The following is a 17712-nucleotide window of genomic DNA, read 5'->3' on the forward strand; positions in this document are numbered from 1 at the left end:
TACAGAAGTACACTGTAATAGTAATGTTAATAGTAACAATTCTAAATCTTTTCTACATTATTTGGACTTTAGTTGAGGTGGAACAGTATGGGTAGGCTGTCCCCCAACATTTAGATCTGTGACTCTGGTGCCATTGAAACTGGAAGATCTTTCAACTCAGATTTTGTGAGGATCGTCTGCACAACTTGGCTTTGATGTGGGAAGGAAGGGGAGTAAAATTACTCTGAAAACTGCTAAGAGTCTGGATTGTTGAAGTTCTTGTTGTTGTTGTTTTTTTTCCCCTTAAATAATTCTGTGGACTTAATTCCCCAAATTCTGCTTCCTGTCTTGCAGAGTTGAAATCTGCTTTATGGAAAACATGATGTTAGCAGTAGTCACATAACCATGCTTGATCTTTGTAAAAACAAGTAATTTTTTGTCCTTCCTGGTACAGCTGGGAAGCAATTTATTGAATCCTGAGTTTGAAAAGGAGGTGCCTTACTAGCTCAGTGTCTGAGCATCATACACTAGGTAGTAAAGTGTGCGTTTGATAATAAAAATACATGCTTCTGCTTTAGGGGCCGAGGTTTCATATCAGCAAGAAAAAGTACTGTACCTTCACAGTCACTGCTGTCTCTGAGTACAGAGCACACCCATGGTTTATGGCTGTGCTTCTTTCTAACAGTATGAAGCTGAGTTGGGCTCAAGAGCACTACATTTGATAGATAGGATGGCTTGTACAGTGCCTGTAGGTATGGATGGGTGCTTCCCTCTGGCTTCCAGAAAGTGAAGAGTTAAATAGTGAGATCTGTTGGCTCTGATCTGAATGTCCTTGTAGAATCTAGATGTGAGTGTTAATTCAGGAAGCACCTGACTGAGTCAGAAAGTAATCTGACTTCCTCTTGAATTCATTTCATTCACCTTTTAGCAAAATTCAGCTTTTCTGTTCTCTCTGGTAAGGTAAAAATCTAGCTGTATTCTCCGCCTCAAATGGCCTAAGTAAATAACTGACTCAGTGTGAGGTACACAAGGTACCAAAATGCTTAGAAGAGGAAATTATCTCATAGTTCCTTACTAATCTAGCCATGCTGGGTGATCATAGAATCATTAAGGTTGGAAAAGACCACTAAAAGCATCTAGTCCAACTGTCAACCCATCACCTACGCCATCTAACCACGTCCCTCAGTGCCACATCTAAGCTCTTCTGGAACACCTCCAGGGACAATGACTCTACCACTTCCCTGTGCAGCTTGTGCCAATGTATCACCACTCTTTCTGAAAGTAAGTTTTTCCTGATATCCAACTGAACCTCCCCTGGTGCAACTTAAGGCCATTCTCTTTTGTCCTGTCAATGTGACTTGGGAGAAGAGGCTGGCCCCCACCTCACCACAACCTCCTTTGAGGGAATTGTAGAGAGCTGTAAGGTCTCCCCTGAGTCTCTTCTCCAGACTGAACAATCCCAGATCCTTCAGCTCCTCCCAATAGGGGTGTGCTCCAGTCCCTTCATAGCTTCATTGCACTTCTTGGAGGTACACCTGTGTGGATGAAAGTTGTCACTCTCAAAACATGATGATACACACCTTTATTGGTAAGAACAGGAAGTCTCTAAGCTTCTTAAGTGAAGTCTTCACTGCAATTGAGGAAAACTCATATGGTAGTTGCTGGTATATTCTGGGATTTTTCTGTGATAATTTGAGGTTACTTTGGAGCTGCTTTTTGATTTCTGCTCCCCAGCCCTCATTAGTGCATATGTAGAAGGAAATTTAGTGATCTGTCACTTACAGCCATATGGTTTGGATTTTTTTTCCCCTTAAGGCTGCCTTTTTTGTTTTAATCCAAGGAGTGGGATTAAAAAGATCAGTTTCAGTGAATTTGATTCTGCCTCGAGCGTTTGTTTGTATTTATGGTTTAGGTTGTGCTGCTTTAATGCATTTATGCTTGTGAAGGTTGAAAATGGTTGTGTTCTGGAAAAAGTTAATTATATATGCTTTTAGACTCGGATTCTTCGTTAGAAAGAACGATTCAACCTCTGGAAACAGGTAACTGCTTTTTTGCCTTGTGACTTTTACTAGAGCTTGTGGTGGAGCAATACTAGTAACTACTTCATTGACGAAAGAGAATTTCATCTGCACAACAAGATATTTGCTTGGTTTGTACGTAACCTCTGTGTGTACAGTAACTCACACACTGACTTGTAGATAACTAATTCACCAGCAGTGATTCTGTATCTCAAACATTTTCATAGGGAAGCTTTAAATAAACTTCAAAGTTGCATCTCCTACTCTGGATTAGGAGTATGAGTATAATCTGAGAGGGAGAGCTCAGTATTGAGACATGAAAGTCTCTTTTGTTCTTGTATATTTATTATTTTATATTCTGGACTTACTATGACAATCTTCTGTACATTTCTCTCTCAAAAGGTGAATACAGTTTACGTATGAAATCTTTGCAGCCTATAACAAGGCATTAAATTAAGAGCTGTTAAGGAAGGGTGGTTTACTTGTGGTTTTCTTATGTTCATGTGGGTTTAGAGCTTCAGTGATGCTCTAAAGAGATATGGTGTTTTTCATATGGGACCCCTATAAAAGAAAACAAGTGCTTAAAATAACCAACAGTCTCACATTTCTTTTAAAAATACGAACTGAATAATTGAAGCTTTCACTTTTGCCATTGTTTCTGCTCTTTATTTTTCTTCCTGCTTTTGGACCACGTTGAACTGTTTAGCTTTGGGTTTTTAGAGTTTTGCAGAACAGTTTTAAGTTCAAGCAGCCCATCCTTAGTGTACCGATGAACTTATTTATGCATATGTTTTGCTTTCTTATAAAAACGTGAAGATTTCGGATTCTAAATCTACACTAATTATTCTGCAGATCTCTTTAGTAGATGCATTTGAGTTTTTTTCAGTTTGCACAGACTCTTTAAAATGCAAAATTATTTTGTTACAAATTAACTTTTATACATGAAAACAGGTCTTCACCTAATTATCAGTAATTTTTGGAGGTCAAAATCATTTGTATTAGGAAAATGATGACATAATCTGAACCCGAAAGTTTTATTAATGTCTTACGCTGAATGAAGTTGTTAGGAGAAATCTTAATTCAAACTGATTGGTTTTGTGAAATATTTTAGGCAACACTCTTATGTGTTCTGCATTTTGTTACAAGTGGATTAACAAAACTTGTATTTGTTTTTTTTTTGTTCACTGACATTTGTGCAAACAACTCCTTGCTTAAATGAATGATTCCTATGGTTGCTTAAAAACATGGGGCTTTTGTATGTTGCTTTCTGCATCGTTTTGCAGGAAGGTTCAAAGTTAATGGCACCTGTCGTTTGTTTTTACAGCTTTAAGCCATCTACTAGAGTGTTTGCTCATTGTGTTCTAAAATAAAAATAATTTGACTTAACTGTATTGAAGATGTGGTTTGAGAAGCAGAAGATGGTTAGAGTGTTGACTTTTTTTCCCCAGAGTGAGTCATAGTGCAACTTGGTATTTTGTGCTTTAACATCAAGTATGTTCTCATAATTATATTAAATTATTATTACTGTCCTATAATTGTAGGAGAATAAAAAAATAAATGTTCTCTGTGTTGTCAACTAATCCTTTTGGGATGGGACTAAGCTGATATGCTCATCTGATCAATTATCTGTTAGCACATACTAGATACTTCTAGATACACATAGATACTTCTGTGTTTTACTGTTTATTTGCACACCAGGACTGCACCTAGGATTTATTACTGCAATTCAACCACTGTATCTCATCACTACCACTTTCATATTTTCTTTTTTACTTCATTTTTTTTTTTTTTTCTCCCTCAGATGCAAATAGTCCATCTGGAAAGGAAGGAAGGCCTGTAGAAAATGGAGTCCTTGTGAATGAAGCCCCTGGAAAGCTGATGCATCGGTTTGTGGTCCTCTTCTTCCTCTTTTTTTCTTTTTTTTTCTTCTTCCCAATTTCCTGTCCTTATAGTCAGCTGTGAACAAACAGTAACTTGGTATTTATGGCGTTTGTTGGAAGAAAATGTATTGTGTCAGGTCCAGAAGCCTGAAGGAGGCAAGTCTGTTGCTGCTCCATGTCTTCAGGTACTCTAGAGGTGCTGTATTTTTGGAAGCTAAGTCTGATCTCTCCACCAAAACTTGGTTGGCTACCTAACCTGTTAGCTTGTATCTGAAGATGGATACTAGAGAACTGAATGTTCCCAGGGAGGATTAGAAGTGCACTGTGTGGAGGGAAGAGGACCAATGATAGTCATTTGGAAGGTGATGGCTGATTAGGAGATTGATTATTATGAGAGTAATGCAAACGAGTCACTTGTAGCCATAGACCCTTTGAATCTTTCTGCAAAGTAAATACCTGGGCTGCATATTTTCCAAGTGAAAAAAAAATATATGTATTTTTAAACAGGCAGCTCAGTAACTCCTCCACATACAGCAGAGAAACTGGCAAGTCACAGCACCAGAGCAGCACAGCAGATCTACAGAAGCCTCTTGCAGAGAAGAATTCCTGGAAACTGACAGAGGCTGACACAGCAAAGACTGGGAGGGTAAGATCTCCTGCTCCCACTTCCTGTGCTCTATTTCAGTTTCAGAAAAATCAACATGATTGGGAAAAAATGGCTTCTAAAGACCGCATAGCTGGAGTGAGAAAGGGCTGAGTAGATTGCCTCTTGTTCTATAGAACTTCAATGAAGTATTATTGTGTCCTTTGTTCCCAGAAATGGACCCCATATTTGCTCGCAGAAAGGATGATAAGGGTGACCTCATCCAAACTTAAAGAAAAAGCTTGCAGCAGCTTGTTTTTTTTCTTTTTTTTTGTTGTGTACTCGTACGGACCGAACGACCGAACGGTAGGGTAGGGTATGGTGTGTGTACGTTACGTACGTACGTACGTACGTACGTACGTACGTAACGTAACGTACGGTACGTACGTAACGTAACGTAACGGTAAACGGTAAACGGTTAACGGGGTTAAACGGGGGGTTTAAACGGGGTTTAAACGGTTTAACCGTTTTACCCGTTTTACCCGTTTACCGTTTACCCGTTTACCCGTTTTACCGTTTTACCGTTTACGGTTACGTTACCTTTAACGTTTTAACGTTTTAACGTTTAAACGTTTAAACGTAAAACGTAAAAACGTTAAACGTAAACGTTAAGTTAAGGTTTAAAGGGTTTAAAAACGGGTTAAAAAACGGTTTAACGGTTAACCGTTTAAACCGGTTAAAACCGGTAACCCGGTAACCGTTAACGGTTAACGGTTACGGTTAACGGGTTAAAGGGTTAAAGGGTAAAACGGGGTTAAAACGGGGTTACGGTTTAACGGTTTAACGGTTTAAACGGTTTTAACGTTTTACCGTTTACCCGTTTTACGTTTTTACGTTTTAACGTTTAAACGTTTAAACGTTAAACGTTTAACGTTAAAGTTTAAGGTTTAAAGTTTTAAGTTTTAGTTTACGTTTACGTTTTACCGTTTTACCGTTAACCGTAACGTAACGTACCGTAACCTACTTTAGTTTCGTACGTACGTACGAAGAAGTAGTAGTAGTAGGTACGTACTACTACTAACTAATAATAATTTTTTTTTTTTTTTTTTGTTTTTTTTTTTCTTTTTTCTTTTTTTTGAAGATTGCAAAGTTGTGACAAATTAAGTCAAATTAAGGCAGTGAAATCTGTCCTTCAGCATTGAATTTTAAGCCAGGTTTCCACAGTAGACACAAGTATCTAATCCCAGGATACTCAGGTTTTTCTGAGAAACCTAAGAGTGAGGTTCCTGGGAGAATAGTAGTTGCACCTAGTGATGTTGCTCCTGTAACTCTGTTTTATAATAAATAGATCATAGAATACAAAACTTGTGGTGCAAGGGTTTAATTAAATTATATTTATTGTATAATCTTGTGGTAAAAAGAAAGAGACAAAAGCTGGAACTCCACAATGAAATTTTTGGCTCTGCCACTGATGGTGTTTTACTTCAGACAGTGCTCAGTGCTCTCCCTTTCTCTTGTAAGGCAAGGGAAAGATGATGTGTGCCTGCCCTCAAGGGATACTGGGTTTGGCACAACTCCCTAGAATGTCTTACAGCTTGTGCTTCTGGGGAGTGGCTTTGTACATTGGAATTGTCATGTTTTTATGGCTTGGTGCAGGAATATTAACTTTAAATAGAAGTTGAACTGTTGTCTTTGAAACGAAATGAAAACACTTTTTTTTTTTCTTCTTCTCCCTCTTCAGGTGAAGGCAACAGTATACTGGGAATACATGAAAGCTATTGGACTCTATATCTCTTTTCTGAGCATTTTCCTCTTTATGTGTAACCATATAGCCTCCCTGGCTTCCAACTATTGGCTAAGTTTATGGACAGATGATCCTGTTGTCAATGGGACACAGCAGTACACAAATGTCAGACTGGGAGTATATGGAGCGCTGGGAATTTCTCAAGGTTTGCCTGATTTTACCTTTTTTAAGAGTAGCTCACTTAGAATGTTTCTGATGCTCTTGTTGACCTTGTATTCCCAAAACTGCAGCAGCAGTTTGCTGAGGACCAAGTGGGTTGTGGGTTGTTGGTTTGTTGTTTTTTTTGGTCATATAAAGATGAAGGCACCATGGAGAGGCCAGCTCATTGGGTTTTTTGTGTCCTTTTTGTGGTCAAAATTTTTTTAACATGAAGTATAATACCCAAAGTAGAGTGTGCAACAGCCTTCTTTACATCCTTTACATCCTAATACAAATTATATCATCCTAATAAAAATTATATGCACCTTAAAGTCAAGTGCCATTTACTCAGAGAAGGTGCTCAAATATTACATTTTTGGTAGTGGAGAAACAAATTCTCCCATGAGAGTGAAGTGCTGTTTTCACTGGAAGAGCTTTTGAATAATCACCAAATCTAGCTGTAATGAGCTCCAAATCCCAGTATTATTGTACTGGAGCTGTCCCAATTCTAAGAGATGACAAAATGAAGGAAAGTTTTTTGTGTGAGATTGAGAGCAGTTAAAAACCAAATGTTCTTTTCCAGGTATTGCTGTGTTTGGCTACTCAATGGCTGTGTCAATAGGAGGAATATTTGCTTCACGACACCTGCACCTTGACCTGCTACACAATGTCCTCAGGTCTCCAATGAGTTTCTTTGAACGTACTCCCAGTGGAAATTTAGTGAACCGTTTCTCTAAGGAGATAGATACCATTGACTCTACCATTCCACCAATCATCAAGATGTTCATGGGCTCAACATTTAATGTGATTGGGGCTTGTATCATCATTTTGCTGGCCACCCCTATAGCTGCTGTCATTATTCCACCTCTGGGACTTGTCTACTTGCTTGTGCAGGTAGGAGATGCTGGCCATTGTCACCTGGACCAGAAATTACTTATCCTATATGTAAGATGGTGGGCTAGGATGGATTTTATTGTTTACCTTGTGTCATTCTTAGCTGATGGTGCTTTGCGTGACTTATGGATTAGCTGACTTTAGCAGATCATCTCCTTATGTTTTCAAGTGTAAAATGACTTATGTGTGCAAAAGTTAATCCTTTATTACCTAAGCAGCCTGTACAAAAATGCCATTAAATTCTGTGGCAAAATGTGTAGCTTGTTGCTTAGAGCCCACGTATGTATATGTGGAAATATGTGGGCTTTTCTAAACTTTATTTCAAATGGAAGAGTAGCTTTTAGAGGCTTGTGTGTGCATTTCTGCTAACATGCCCATTTTGTTAGAACGTTGTTTATGGATAAAGAGAAACTATGACAGCCTTTCACTCCTGTCTTGTTTAGGCAAGATATACTTGCCTCAGTTTGCTTTACTGATATGTATTTGGTAGAGCTAGTACACATTTGTGAAAAGGAGCTGATTTCCAGCTTTGGCTTTTGATTTAGTATATCTATAAAGCTTTGCTAGTAAGTCTTAAGGGCAGTGATGCGTGACTTAGAGGCTCAGAATTTTGTAATGTTGAAGTAAGTTTGCAGAGAAGAGTGAGTGGTAGTGGCTGTTAGGTGAGATAGTTTGATTGGCATTTGTTTAAAGATGTATGTAGCGATTGTTTTAGGCTCAGAAGTTTTGGACAAGGCACATATTTCTCTGTGTAAGTTGAATGTCTGTTACTGACAGTCCAGAGGACTGGGAGCTCTCTTGTGATTCCCTTTGTCGTATCAAATGCAATCTGGATGTAACCTCAATTTTCATGTTTTTATTTGCAGAGATTTTATGTGGCCACTTCTCGCCAGCTCAAACGCCTTGAATCTGTCAGTCGTTCTCCTGTGTATTCTCACTTCAATGAGACCCTTCTGGGAGTCAGTGTAATTCGAGCCTTTGAAGAGCAGAAACGTTTTATAAAGCAGAATGACATAAAAGTGGATGAAAATCAGAAAGCTTATTATCCAAGCATTGTTGCAAACAGGTAATGGTGGGATTGTAATATTGAGGGATGTTTATAAAGAGTGAGGGTATGGTTTTATTGCCTCTGTGCCTTGTCAATCACCTGTCAGTGTATTTGTCCCAGGTAGGGCAACCTTTGTGAATATACCTCTTTTCTTAAAATTGTTTGATGGAGTCAAGGTTAATTCTTGTTTATAGTTCCTGCCTTACATCTGGGTAGTATTTTTAAAAGTTGTGGTTATATTGAAACAGATGAAGCACATCTGCTTTCTGAATTAAAACAGGAATTAATGTCTCTGAAAGGTTTATTTAATTCTTTATGCCTTTTGCATGCTGCTGGAGCAGAACATCAGGTGCCTTACGGTTCCTCTGTCACTGGCAGTACTCAGATGCCATGTTACTAATCTTTTTAAAACCAAGATATGTGACAGAACAGTAGTTCACTGCATTCATGATTGTCTTTGGACGTTACTGGAAAGATGTGTTATGTCTTTCTGTATTGCAGATGGTTGGCAGTACGTCTGGAGTTTGTGGGGAACTGTATTGTTCTCTTTGCAGCATTGTTTGCAGTGATTGCACGCAACAAGCTCAGTCCAGGACTGGTTGGTCTTTCAGTGTCCTACTCACTGCAGGTAATTATATCTTAATTAAAATAAACAACCGAGGCTGCATCAGAAAGCTAGAATCTTGTTCAGACTTCAGAGAGAATGTAAGGTACATAAAATTTTAAAAATTGTTTAGTATAAATTGTTTTTAAAATTCTTTTCTTGCAGATTACAGCATACTTAAACTGGCTAGTTCGTATGACTTCTGATCTGGAAACCAACATTGTTGCTGTAGAAAGAGTCAAAGAATACGCTGAAATGGAGAAGGAGGTACAGTGAGTTGTTCACCACAGTTAACATGTGATGTTTCCCAGGACTTGCAGTTGTATCATTTGACATGGTTACATGCAGCCTAACTGGGTAGCTTGAACTAGACTGTAAGGGAGCTACAGTTACCTTAATGCTTTATTCCTTTCCATCTAGAACATCTTCAGCTGTTACTGAAATGTTTCAATTGTACTCATTAGACAGGCTTGTGTATGTTACACAAACACCATCCCAATGAATGATCCTTCATTATCTCTGAGACTAAAGCTTCCACTTAGTTCTGCGTAGAAAGCAGCACCATCTTCTGATTTCTCACCCACAGCTTGGTAAATGTGTTGCAGAGTGCAACTGGACATGTCCTCTGAGCTGAGGGAGTTGGTGTTGCTTAGTGCTGTCATTGCCCTGTAAGGACAGGATATATCTTAGTGCTCCACAGGGAACACTTTGTGTACCACAGCGTAGTTCCTGGGGGTGTTTTTGGAGTGTACGCACGAATATTTATACCTTACTATTTAGGAAACTTGCTGTTCTGCCTTGGGCTAACCGGAGAATCTGTGCAAATGTGGTTTAGTTTTTAAGTGCTTCACAATTTTTTTTTATTTGCATGTTTCCATTTTTGCAGTCAGTGAGGCAGAGTGAAGAGGAGCTATCTTTTTGTTTTGATTCATATTGCCTGTGCAGTCATCACGTCTGTAGTTGTGTCCCTTTTGGCTACAGTACACAGTTCCCCTGGCTCCTCTTTGGCTACGTACACTGTTTCATCTGCCTTCAGGCATCTTTTCCTTTTTTTCCCATCATCATCATCACAGTTCCTTTTGCAAGTTACACAGTAACAAGGATTTTTCTTAATTGCTTTTAAGTCCTCTGAGCCTGTGCCCAGTTGAGAGAAGAAGTGATTAGATATGCTTGTGTGGTTGTTTCAGGCTGAGTGGAGTATTGAAGAAGCTGCCCCAGCAAACACCTGGCCTGAGGAGGGGAAGGTTGAGTTTCGAGGCTTTGGTTTACGTTACCGGGAGGACTTGGATTTGGTTCTGAAAAATATAAACATCACCATAAATGGGGGTGAGAAGGTAATGACTTTGAATTAATAGCAGACCATTGCTGTATTGTAAATATGCATACATAAGCCAAAGAGGGGCCTTGCTCCTTCCTGTGGTAATAGTCTTAGGTCCTTTAGAACAAGAAGTGCTTCTTTAGAATCAGTCTTAATGTAACTGGCAGCTGCAGTGAGCTCTTGCCAGATTATCTGGATTTGGCAAAACTCTGATGGAGATGGATTTGTGTGCCTATCTGCTGAATACTCTCACATATGCCCACATACACCTCAGTCCTGAGTGGATTCTCTGATGTCTAATAATATAGTGTGGCATGACAGCATACAACGTACCTGAGAGACACATCTAGTGTCAGGCCTCTCTAGTTGTGGTATCCAACTAAGTATTTGCATTTTTATTTTTATTTTTTTTCGTGAGTGCATGCTTTCCACATACAAATGTGGGCAGAATACTACAGGAGAGCTAAATAGAAAATGCAGATGGCAAGAGATGCATCAACCAACTAAAGTAAAAGCTTTGAAAAATCACATTTTAATAAAAAGAGAAAAGAATCACCGAAGACTTCAACCTAAGTGGGAAGCAGAACATTGAAACTGAGTGCTTTTGCTAGGAATTTGCTTTAAATTCAAAGAAGAGAAAATAAAGGCCCAAATCAGAAATTTTACTGTGAAGCATGAGAGAAAAATAGAATAGTTAGGATTGCATCTGCCTTTCCATAAAACTGAATAATTCTGTGAGTGGATTGCAATCTTTTATTTCCATAGCCTGTGATTTATTTATTTTTGTTCCTGTTAGATTAGCTTCTGCTAGTTGCACTATTTTAGGGTGTTGATAGCCCAAGAAATATAGCAACCTTTCAACAAAGTCTACTTTGGATGGAGTCTTGGAAATACTTTAACTCTGTCCTTGTGTAAGATCTTTCTGTATTTCTTTCCCCCAGATAGGAATAGTTGGAAGAACAGGAGCTGGAAAATCCTCCCTTACTTTAGGCTTATTTCGGATCAATGAAGCAGCTGAAGGAGAAATTATTATTGATGGAATTAATATTGCAAAGATAGGGCTCCATGACCTGCGGTTCAAGATAACCATAATTCCTCAGGTAGGTGAAAAATTCCGACGTTACCAGAACTCATACTGTAACAGTGTGCTTTCTGCGGTGGACTGGAGGGAATATGTTTATTCCTTTTCTGATCTGTAGCTGTGAAATTGAGTCATTTTACTATGCTCTTTCATGCACTTAAAAACACTTTTTTACCCAGACTGTCTTTGGTTGCTTGTGCTGGGTAACATTTAGGAGCTTGGCTATGACTGAGTTGTGGCGTGGAAGCAAAACCATGGTCTTTAGGCACTTGGGCATTGTCAGCACCCCATGCTAATGATGTAAACACTATAGACAGCTTAGCCTGAGAACTAAGTCTCATCCCAGCTGAACAGCCTCAGGGTCCCATGGTAACCTACAAACTGTTTTTCTTTTGACCAGTAGGGGAGAAGTAATGTCTTGAGTGTTGCCACCTGTGGAGGGCCTGCTGGAGTTTAGATAAACTCAGTGTTGACTGATGCTAGTTCTGTACTTTTTAGAAGTAGAATTAAGTTATTGTGTAGTCCAGTTATAAAGGCCAGGGATTTTGTGTTGCTATTTCAGGCTTTATGTGCACTATTGGGCTTTTGTATGAAGAAAGCATTCTGACCTTGAAGCATTGTGAGATATGCAGCACTCCTCACTCACAGAGGTCTGCATATAGCCATCCTAGTCTGGCCCAGTGCCTGAAAAAGTGAAGTCTAACTCCTTAATTCAGTAGATTGGCTTGCTTGCAACTGCAGCTGCACGAGTTGTTTTCCTTTCACTATTTAAGAGAAAATTTTGGAGCACTGCTGTGTTCTTCATGGATTATCAATTATGTCTTTCTATGAGTAGGATCCAATATTATTTTCTGGTTCTCTGCGTATGAATCTTGATCCTTTTGACCAACACTCTGATGAAGACATTTGGAGATCTTTGGAATTGGCTCACTTGAAAAATTTTGTGTCATCCCTTCCTGATAAACTCAATCATGAATGTTCTGAAGGTGGAGAAAACCTCAGGTAAGCTTAAAAAAAAAGTGGTGCTTGCCTTAAGAGTTAAGTGTGAACTGAGAAGTGTGTGTGTGATCTGTAATCTGCAGCTAGACTTCTTACTTACAGGACACTAAGAGCTCAATTTGAACAAAAGGTACCTGGAACCTAGCAATAGCAGTGTTGGTTCTTTGTTTGTGGGTGGCTATTGTTGGTGGTAGTTGTTTATTTTAATTGTTAATGAGAATTTGGGGAGGAATTCTTAATGCGTGACCAGGCAGCCAACCAGTTAGGTTTTATTGAACAGGCTTTAAACTGTCAAGTTTGGGAATTAAATTTAAGGAATACCCAGAATGCTGTGACATTTGACTTCTCAGCTTGCAGAGTGTTGGAAAGGATTTTGGTAGCAGCAGCCTGCTATTTATAGTGGGTGCTCTGAACTGATGATGGCTTGTGCTCAAGTGATGTAGCTTTTCTATGGGGAGTAGTTAGCTTGCTTTTAGCACTGTAACAGAGTTATACCTTCAGTCTGTAAAAACCATTTGAAGTCCAGTTTTTAACAATATTCTAGTCATTTAGACCATTTGTAATGTACTCTTTTATTATATTGCCTGTATTTTATTGTGAGAAGGATGTTGTGGTTAAGTTGCTGTTACATATCTTATAGTGAAGCAGTGACGTTACTTGTTTTGCTGTGCTTTGGAAAAGAGCACTGAACTTACTGTGACTCTTTTTGTCGTTGTTGTTCTCTTTCCTTTCTCCCATCTGTGCAGTGTGGGACAGCGCCAGCTGGTGTGCCTGGCACGAGCTCTACTCAGGAAGTCCAAAATCCTAGTTCTAGATGAAGCCACAGCTGCTGTTGATCTTGAGACAGATAACCTCATACAGTCAACAATAAAATCTCAATTTGAAGAATGTACTGTTTTAACTATAGCACATCGTCTGAACACAATCATGGACTATACAAGGTAAAGTAATATTTCTTACTGTTTCTGTCTTGAGGAATGGTTTGTGTGGCTTATAGCATGTTCTACTTTTACCTAGCACAGTGATGCTCATGTGTGTTGACCAGTGTATTTTCAGCTCTCTCTCCACGTTGCTGCTGAAATCGTGGTATAGATGGGCTGTCTGTATTCTGGCTTACAGACACTGTGCTTGGCCTGTGAAGCTCCTCGGTTTCCTCTGTCATGCTGCTGTTGTGCCATTTGTGTAGGGGAAAGGAGGCAAGAAGAACAACAGGAATCTGTTCCTGGGTCTTGCCTTAATTTAGGCACAGGTAGAAGAGGCATCAGAATTTTAGGGAGTGTGTAACCTAAACTGAGCACAGACAGCATAAGGAGCCAGAGGGGAAGTTGGTGCCTTTGTCTGAAGTTGATTTGATGTTTCATCACTCACTTCTGCCTTTTTGACCTCTGTCATCTTCAGCAACCTTGTGAAGATGTGGTTGAGCGTAGATTTTTCTCTCAAATTCAACTGTAAGCTCTCTTGTCCTTTTTATCTCAGTATGTCAGAGAGCAGAGTGACCACTGATACAATTGTTTGCTCTTATACACCTTTGCACTGTCTGAAAGATAATACTGAAAGATAAGAGACAGGCATTGCATGTGCCACTGTCACCAGATTAACACACAGTTTGGTTGTGGCAGTAATGCCCTGTAGCAGCACTTGCCTAAGGGCCTGGCCAGCATCTGCAGTGCCTGGCCCATTGATGGAGGTAGGTGAAGGACACTTTGAACTTCTGCAGTGGGGATGAAAGGATGGAGGTGAAAATCTCTCTTGACTCATTCAGTCTGGACTGTCTTCCCTTGCATAGAGTAGCTATGTTACTGTCAATTTCTCTGTCTAGATATACTACATATTCACTGATGTTTTGGCCTCCTTGTGACTTATTTTTATTTCTTGTTTTACAGAGTTTTAGTCCTGGACAGAGGTGAAGTGGTGGAGTGTGATAGCCCAGACAACCTACTTCAGGCAAAAGGCCTTTTCTATAGCATGGCCAAAGACTCAGGATTGGCATAGGATTTGAATGGAGAAGGGGGAGGTGATGCACTCAAACAAATGTAATTTCCCCTGAGCTGGTGTGAATTCGGTTACAGACCTAATGAAGTCAGCCACAGCACAGCAATGGAAGTAACATGAAAATGCAATATTTTTTTCTTCTCCTGTGTATTGATTTTTAGCCAGCTTTAGGAGAAGCATATAAACTCTGCAAAACACTTCATAGTCTTTTAGTTTTTGCCTGACATCTGTCATTATATGCTCAAATGTAAGGTGGAGTGATTCATCAAAGAAATTCTTAAAAGCTTTTTCTTTTCATCTGCTCTTATGTCCTCAAACCCATTTTTGTTTTAAGTATTTTTGCAAATGCTAGTTATTTACTTTGCTGATTCCTCATTTGATGAGCCATCTATTGTGATATGCACTTGAACATTTTGTGGCATATAATCCTAACGTCCAAAGATTTTCTTCTTGTGAAGTAATGCTCGTGCCAGGTTTTCTCATTATGGCATTTACTGTACATGGTTAATGCTTCTATGCATTCTCCTGAAGATTTTACATGTGTTTACGTTGTGTAGCAGCACGTTCACTGTGTCAGTAGTGCTGATGTGGAAAAAGCACAGTCAACTTCAAAGCAGTATTTAAGCATATTTGGAACGATGATCACTCCAAAACCCAACTGTTGCATCAGTTGGTCTGTTGCAGAATACAGTACATGATTTTACACCCAGTTCACTCAGGAATTCTGACTTGGGTGGAGAATTCTAGTTATGCCTGTGGGGGCTAGGCTGAGAAGTGAGGACTGACCTGAGCAGAGTTTGCAGGCTCAATGTAATGCTGTGATACCCCTAGCTTTGGCAGTTTTGTGCTTTAATAGAAGTTGTGCTATATCAAGGACCGTTAGCCTTACGTTGAAGAAACACGCCCTTCATGCTGCTCCTGTTGACTCTTAAATCTTCTGGGAGACTATTCTGTGACAGTAGTTAAAATCAACAACAACCAGCCAAAAAAAATACCCCAACACCAAAAAAACCCAAAAGCAAAGAACTGTTTTTCTGTTTTTCAAGTTGTGTGTCAGAGCTCTAACAATTCAATTAACAGTGGAGTCTGGTTTTTGAAGTCTTTGTTGAATGTTCAGTTTTCTGTGTAAAGAAAAAAGTTTTGTTTCTCATATTTTAATTTGTCTTATTTTAGAGGAAAATGCTGGAAAAAGGCAAAATAAGCCAGATGGATCCAAATATTGAGTACTCTGAGAATGTGGACTTCTGTGAATGTTGTTGACCTTGATAATAGGCAGTTGTCTTCTTTAGAGTAAAGCTATTTATTTTTTTGTAAATTATTATGACTCTCTGAAATTGAATAGACTGAAATTTTCTTTGGTATTTTTTGTAATTACTATATGAATATTTACAAAGAACTTGCAGTAAAAAAAAAAAATGTTTGAAAGATAATGTGATGTGTCGTTCCTTGCTTTGTTTTTGACAAAGGCTTAACTTTGGCTGTTTGTGGGGTTTGTTTGTTGTTTTTTTTTTGCCTTGAAAACAGGAATTACTGGTACTGCAGAGACTGACCAGGCTTGCTAGAACTGATGCTTGGAGGTCGTTAGTTTGCTGTGCAGATAAATAATAATGATAGATCAGTACAGGAGGTGCTATGAGAAGATTCTTTGTGTCCGTGTCCTTTGCCTGGGCACACCATATCCTGGATGGTGGTTTGCTGTTAAATTCCTCCAGCCTTGTGATGGAAGGGAAAACTGGAGCAAATGGGAACAGAGTGGTGTCTTTACTCTTTCTGAATAACTGAGACTTACAAGCCTTACTATCTGAGTAAGTCTTGTGAAAACAGTGGAATGCACTTGGAATAAATGTCTGAAATACAGAGATTGCAGAATTAAGTTTCTGCTATACCAAGTGTTAACAGTACAATTGTGCATATGAGGATGACTTAAACTGCATTTGCTATGTCAGACTGGTGCACTAGAAAGTATTATTGGTTGTTCTCAGCCCTGTTTATATGCTGTGCATGATTGTTGAGGGTACTGCGCGTCTCAAAGGCAGGCTGCATTTTGTGGACAACTTTATAAATAATGCAACAAGGGGTCAGAATACTGGTCTGTGTGTGTCTTGTTCTTTTTCAGTTAAGTGGTTACTAATAAGTGTCACTGTTTTCCCAGTTTTATATATTTATACGCTTGGAAGCACAAATTGTTCTATCCCAGCTATGGAGCACAGTTATTTTTTGCTTGGTCAGAACACCTGTCGGTGCTTTGTGCTATTGTTCTGTTGATTTATGATCCTGATTCCATGTCAGTCCTCATAAAAATTATTAATATCTGAATGCAACTTGAACAACGTTGCATTATGCACGATGGGGATCCATCTAAATTAATCTTTACTGCATGCAAAGATAACAAATACAGTTTTCTTTCCACAGAACGTGTGTGCATGAGCAGTACCGTGTAGTCTTCAGGGTGCCTTAAGGTAGCAGTACAGCTGAGAGAGATCTGCTTTTGGGTAGGAAGGAGAGGTCCATGTAGTGATCTCTGCAGGCATTGCTGTTGGGAGCAATTGCAGAAAATGATAGAAATTGTTGCAAGGTAAGATACAGTGTGTTTTCCTTAGTTAATCTGTTTTCATTGTTGTGCTTGTGTTTACACCTAATGCTCTTCTAGTTCCTGGACAGTTTCAAGACCTGGGTAAGTGACATCTAGCATGGCAGCTTGTGACATCCATGCCACTGACCGAAGCCTTTCTATGATCCAGTACAAAAGAATTTGATGCCATCCAGCAGTGACAGCTCAGGGCAATGTACACTACAGAGAAAGTACAGAGAAAGGGAAAAAATAAAAGAAAAAAGGTCACTATGAAATTCATGGATGTAGTGATGAATTCCAGCAGCTGAGCACAGTCGTGTAGCAAATGTCTGTTTCATCTACTTACTTTGCCTTGATGGCCTTGATGTTGATGCACATATTTTTATATTTTCCTTTGTGCTGTGAAAACTTGGGGGGGAGGAGTTGCTAACTGCACTGAGAGCGTGTATCACAATGAACAGTTCTTGTGAAATATGCGAGGTGGGCACCCTCAGCCAGCTGCTGTAGAACAGGAATTCCCTGCAGTGCATTGCTGGGGAATGGACCGAGTTCATCCTGTCCTCATCCTCCAGGCCTCTTCCAGGTGAAGAGGGAATCATTTGCCATAGTTGGTCATCTTGTGATTCTATGGACAGGGGAACTTCCTCCCTGCCCCCTCCCCCCCAGTCCCAACTTTGTTTTTCTTCCTGTAAAAGCAATAAAATTCATTCAGATCAGTGGAAAAACCGGAAATGTTATTTGGCTACATTACTGGCAATTTGTTGTGTTTTGTGTAAAATCTGCCAAGTACCTAGCAGACCCA

The 17712-nt window shown here is 39.3% G+C and overlaps 1 protein-coding gene across 2 annotated transcripts in view; it reads left to right on the top strand.

Annotated features, from left to right (window-relative positions):
* The window catches only part of ABCC1 (ATP binding cassette subfamily C member 1), a 28236-nt gene extending 12468 nt beyond the window's left edge, over window positions 1-15768 (top strand). Inside the window, exons 13-25 of one of the 2 annotated variants that reach the window (XM_010719470.3) lie at window positions 1974-2018; window positions 3799-3883; window positions 4385-4523; window positions 6202-6409; window positions 6986-7296; window positions 8163-8362; window positions 8846-8972; window positions 9114-9215; window positions 10136-10282; window positions 11208-11366; window positions 12183-12349; window positions 13093-13287; window positions 14230-15768. In XM_010719470.3, the coding sequence (XP_010717772.1) occupies window positions 1974-2018; window positions 3799-3883; window positions 4385-4523; window positions 6202-6409; window positions 6986-7296; window positions 8163-8362; window positions 8846-8972; window positions 9114-9215; window positions 10136-10282; window positions 11208-11366; window positions 12183-12349; window positions 13093-13287; window positions 14230-14338 (1994 nt within the window). In that variant the 3' untranslated portion in view covers window positions 14339-15768. The remainder of the gene's footprint in view (window positions 1-1973; window positions 2019-3798; window positions 3884-4384; window positions 4524-6201; window positions 6410-6985; window positions 7297-8162; window positions 8363-8845; window positions 8973-9113; window positions 9216-10135; window positions 10283-11207; window positions 11367-12182; window positions 12350-13092; window positions 13288-14229) is intronic. The other variant, XM_010719471.3, reaches the window with a different exon arrangement.
* The last annotated feature ends 1944 nt before the right edge of the window (window positions 15769-17712 follow it).

Source organism: Meleagris gallopavo, chromosome 16 (genome assembly GCF_000146605.3).
Source record: "Meleagris gallopavo isolate NT-WF06-2002-E0010 breed Aviagen turkey brand Nicholas breeding stock chromosome 16, Turkey_5.1, whole genome shotgun sequence".
NCBI classification, from domain to species: domain Eukaryota; kingdom Metazoa; phylum Chordata; class Aves; order Galliformes; family Phasianidae; genus Meleagris; species Meleagris gallopavo.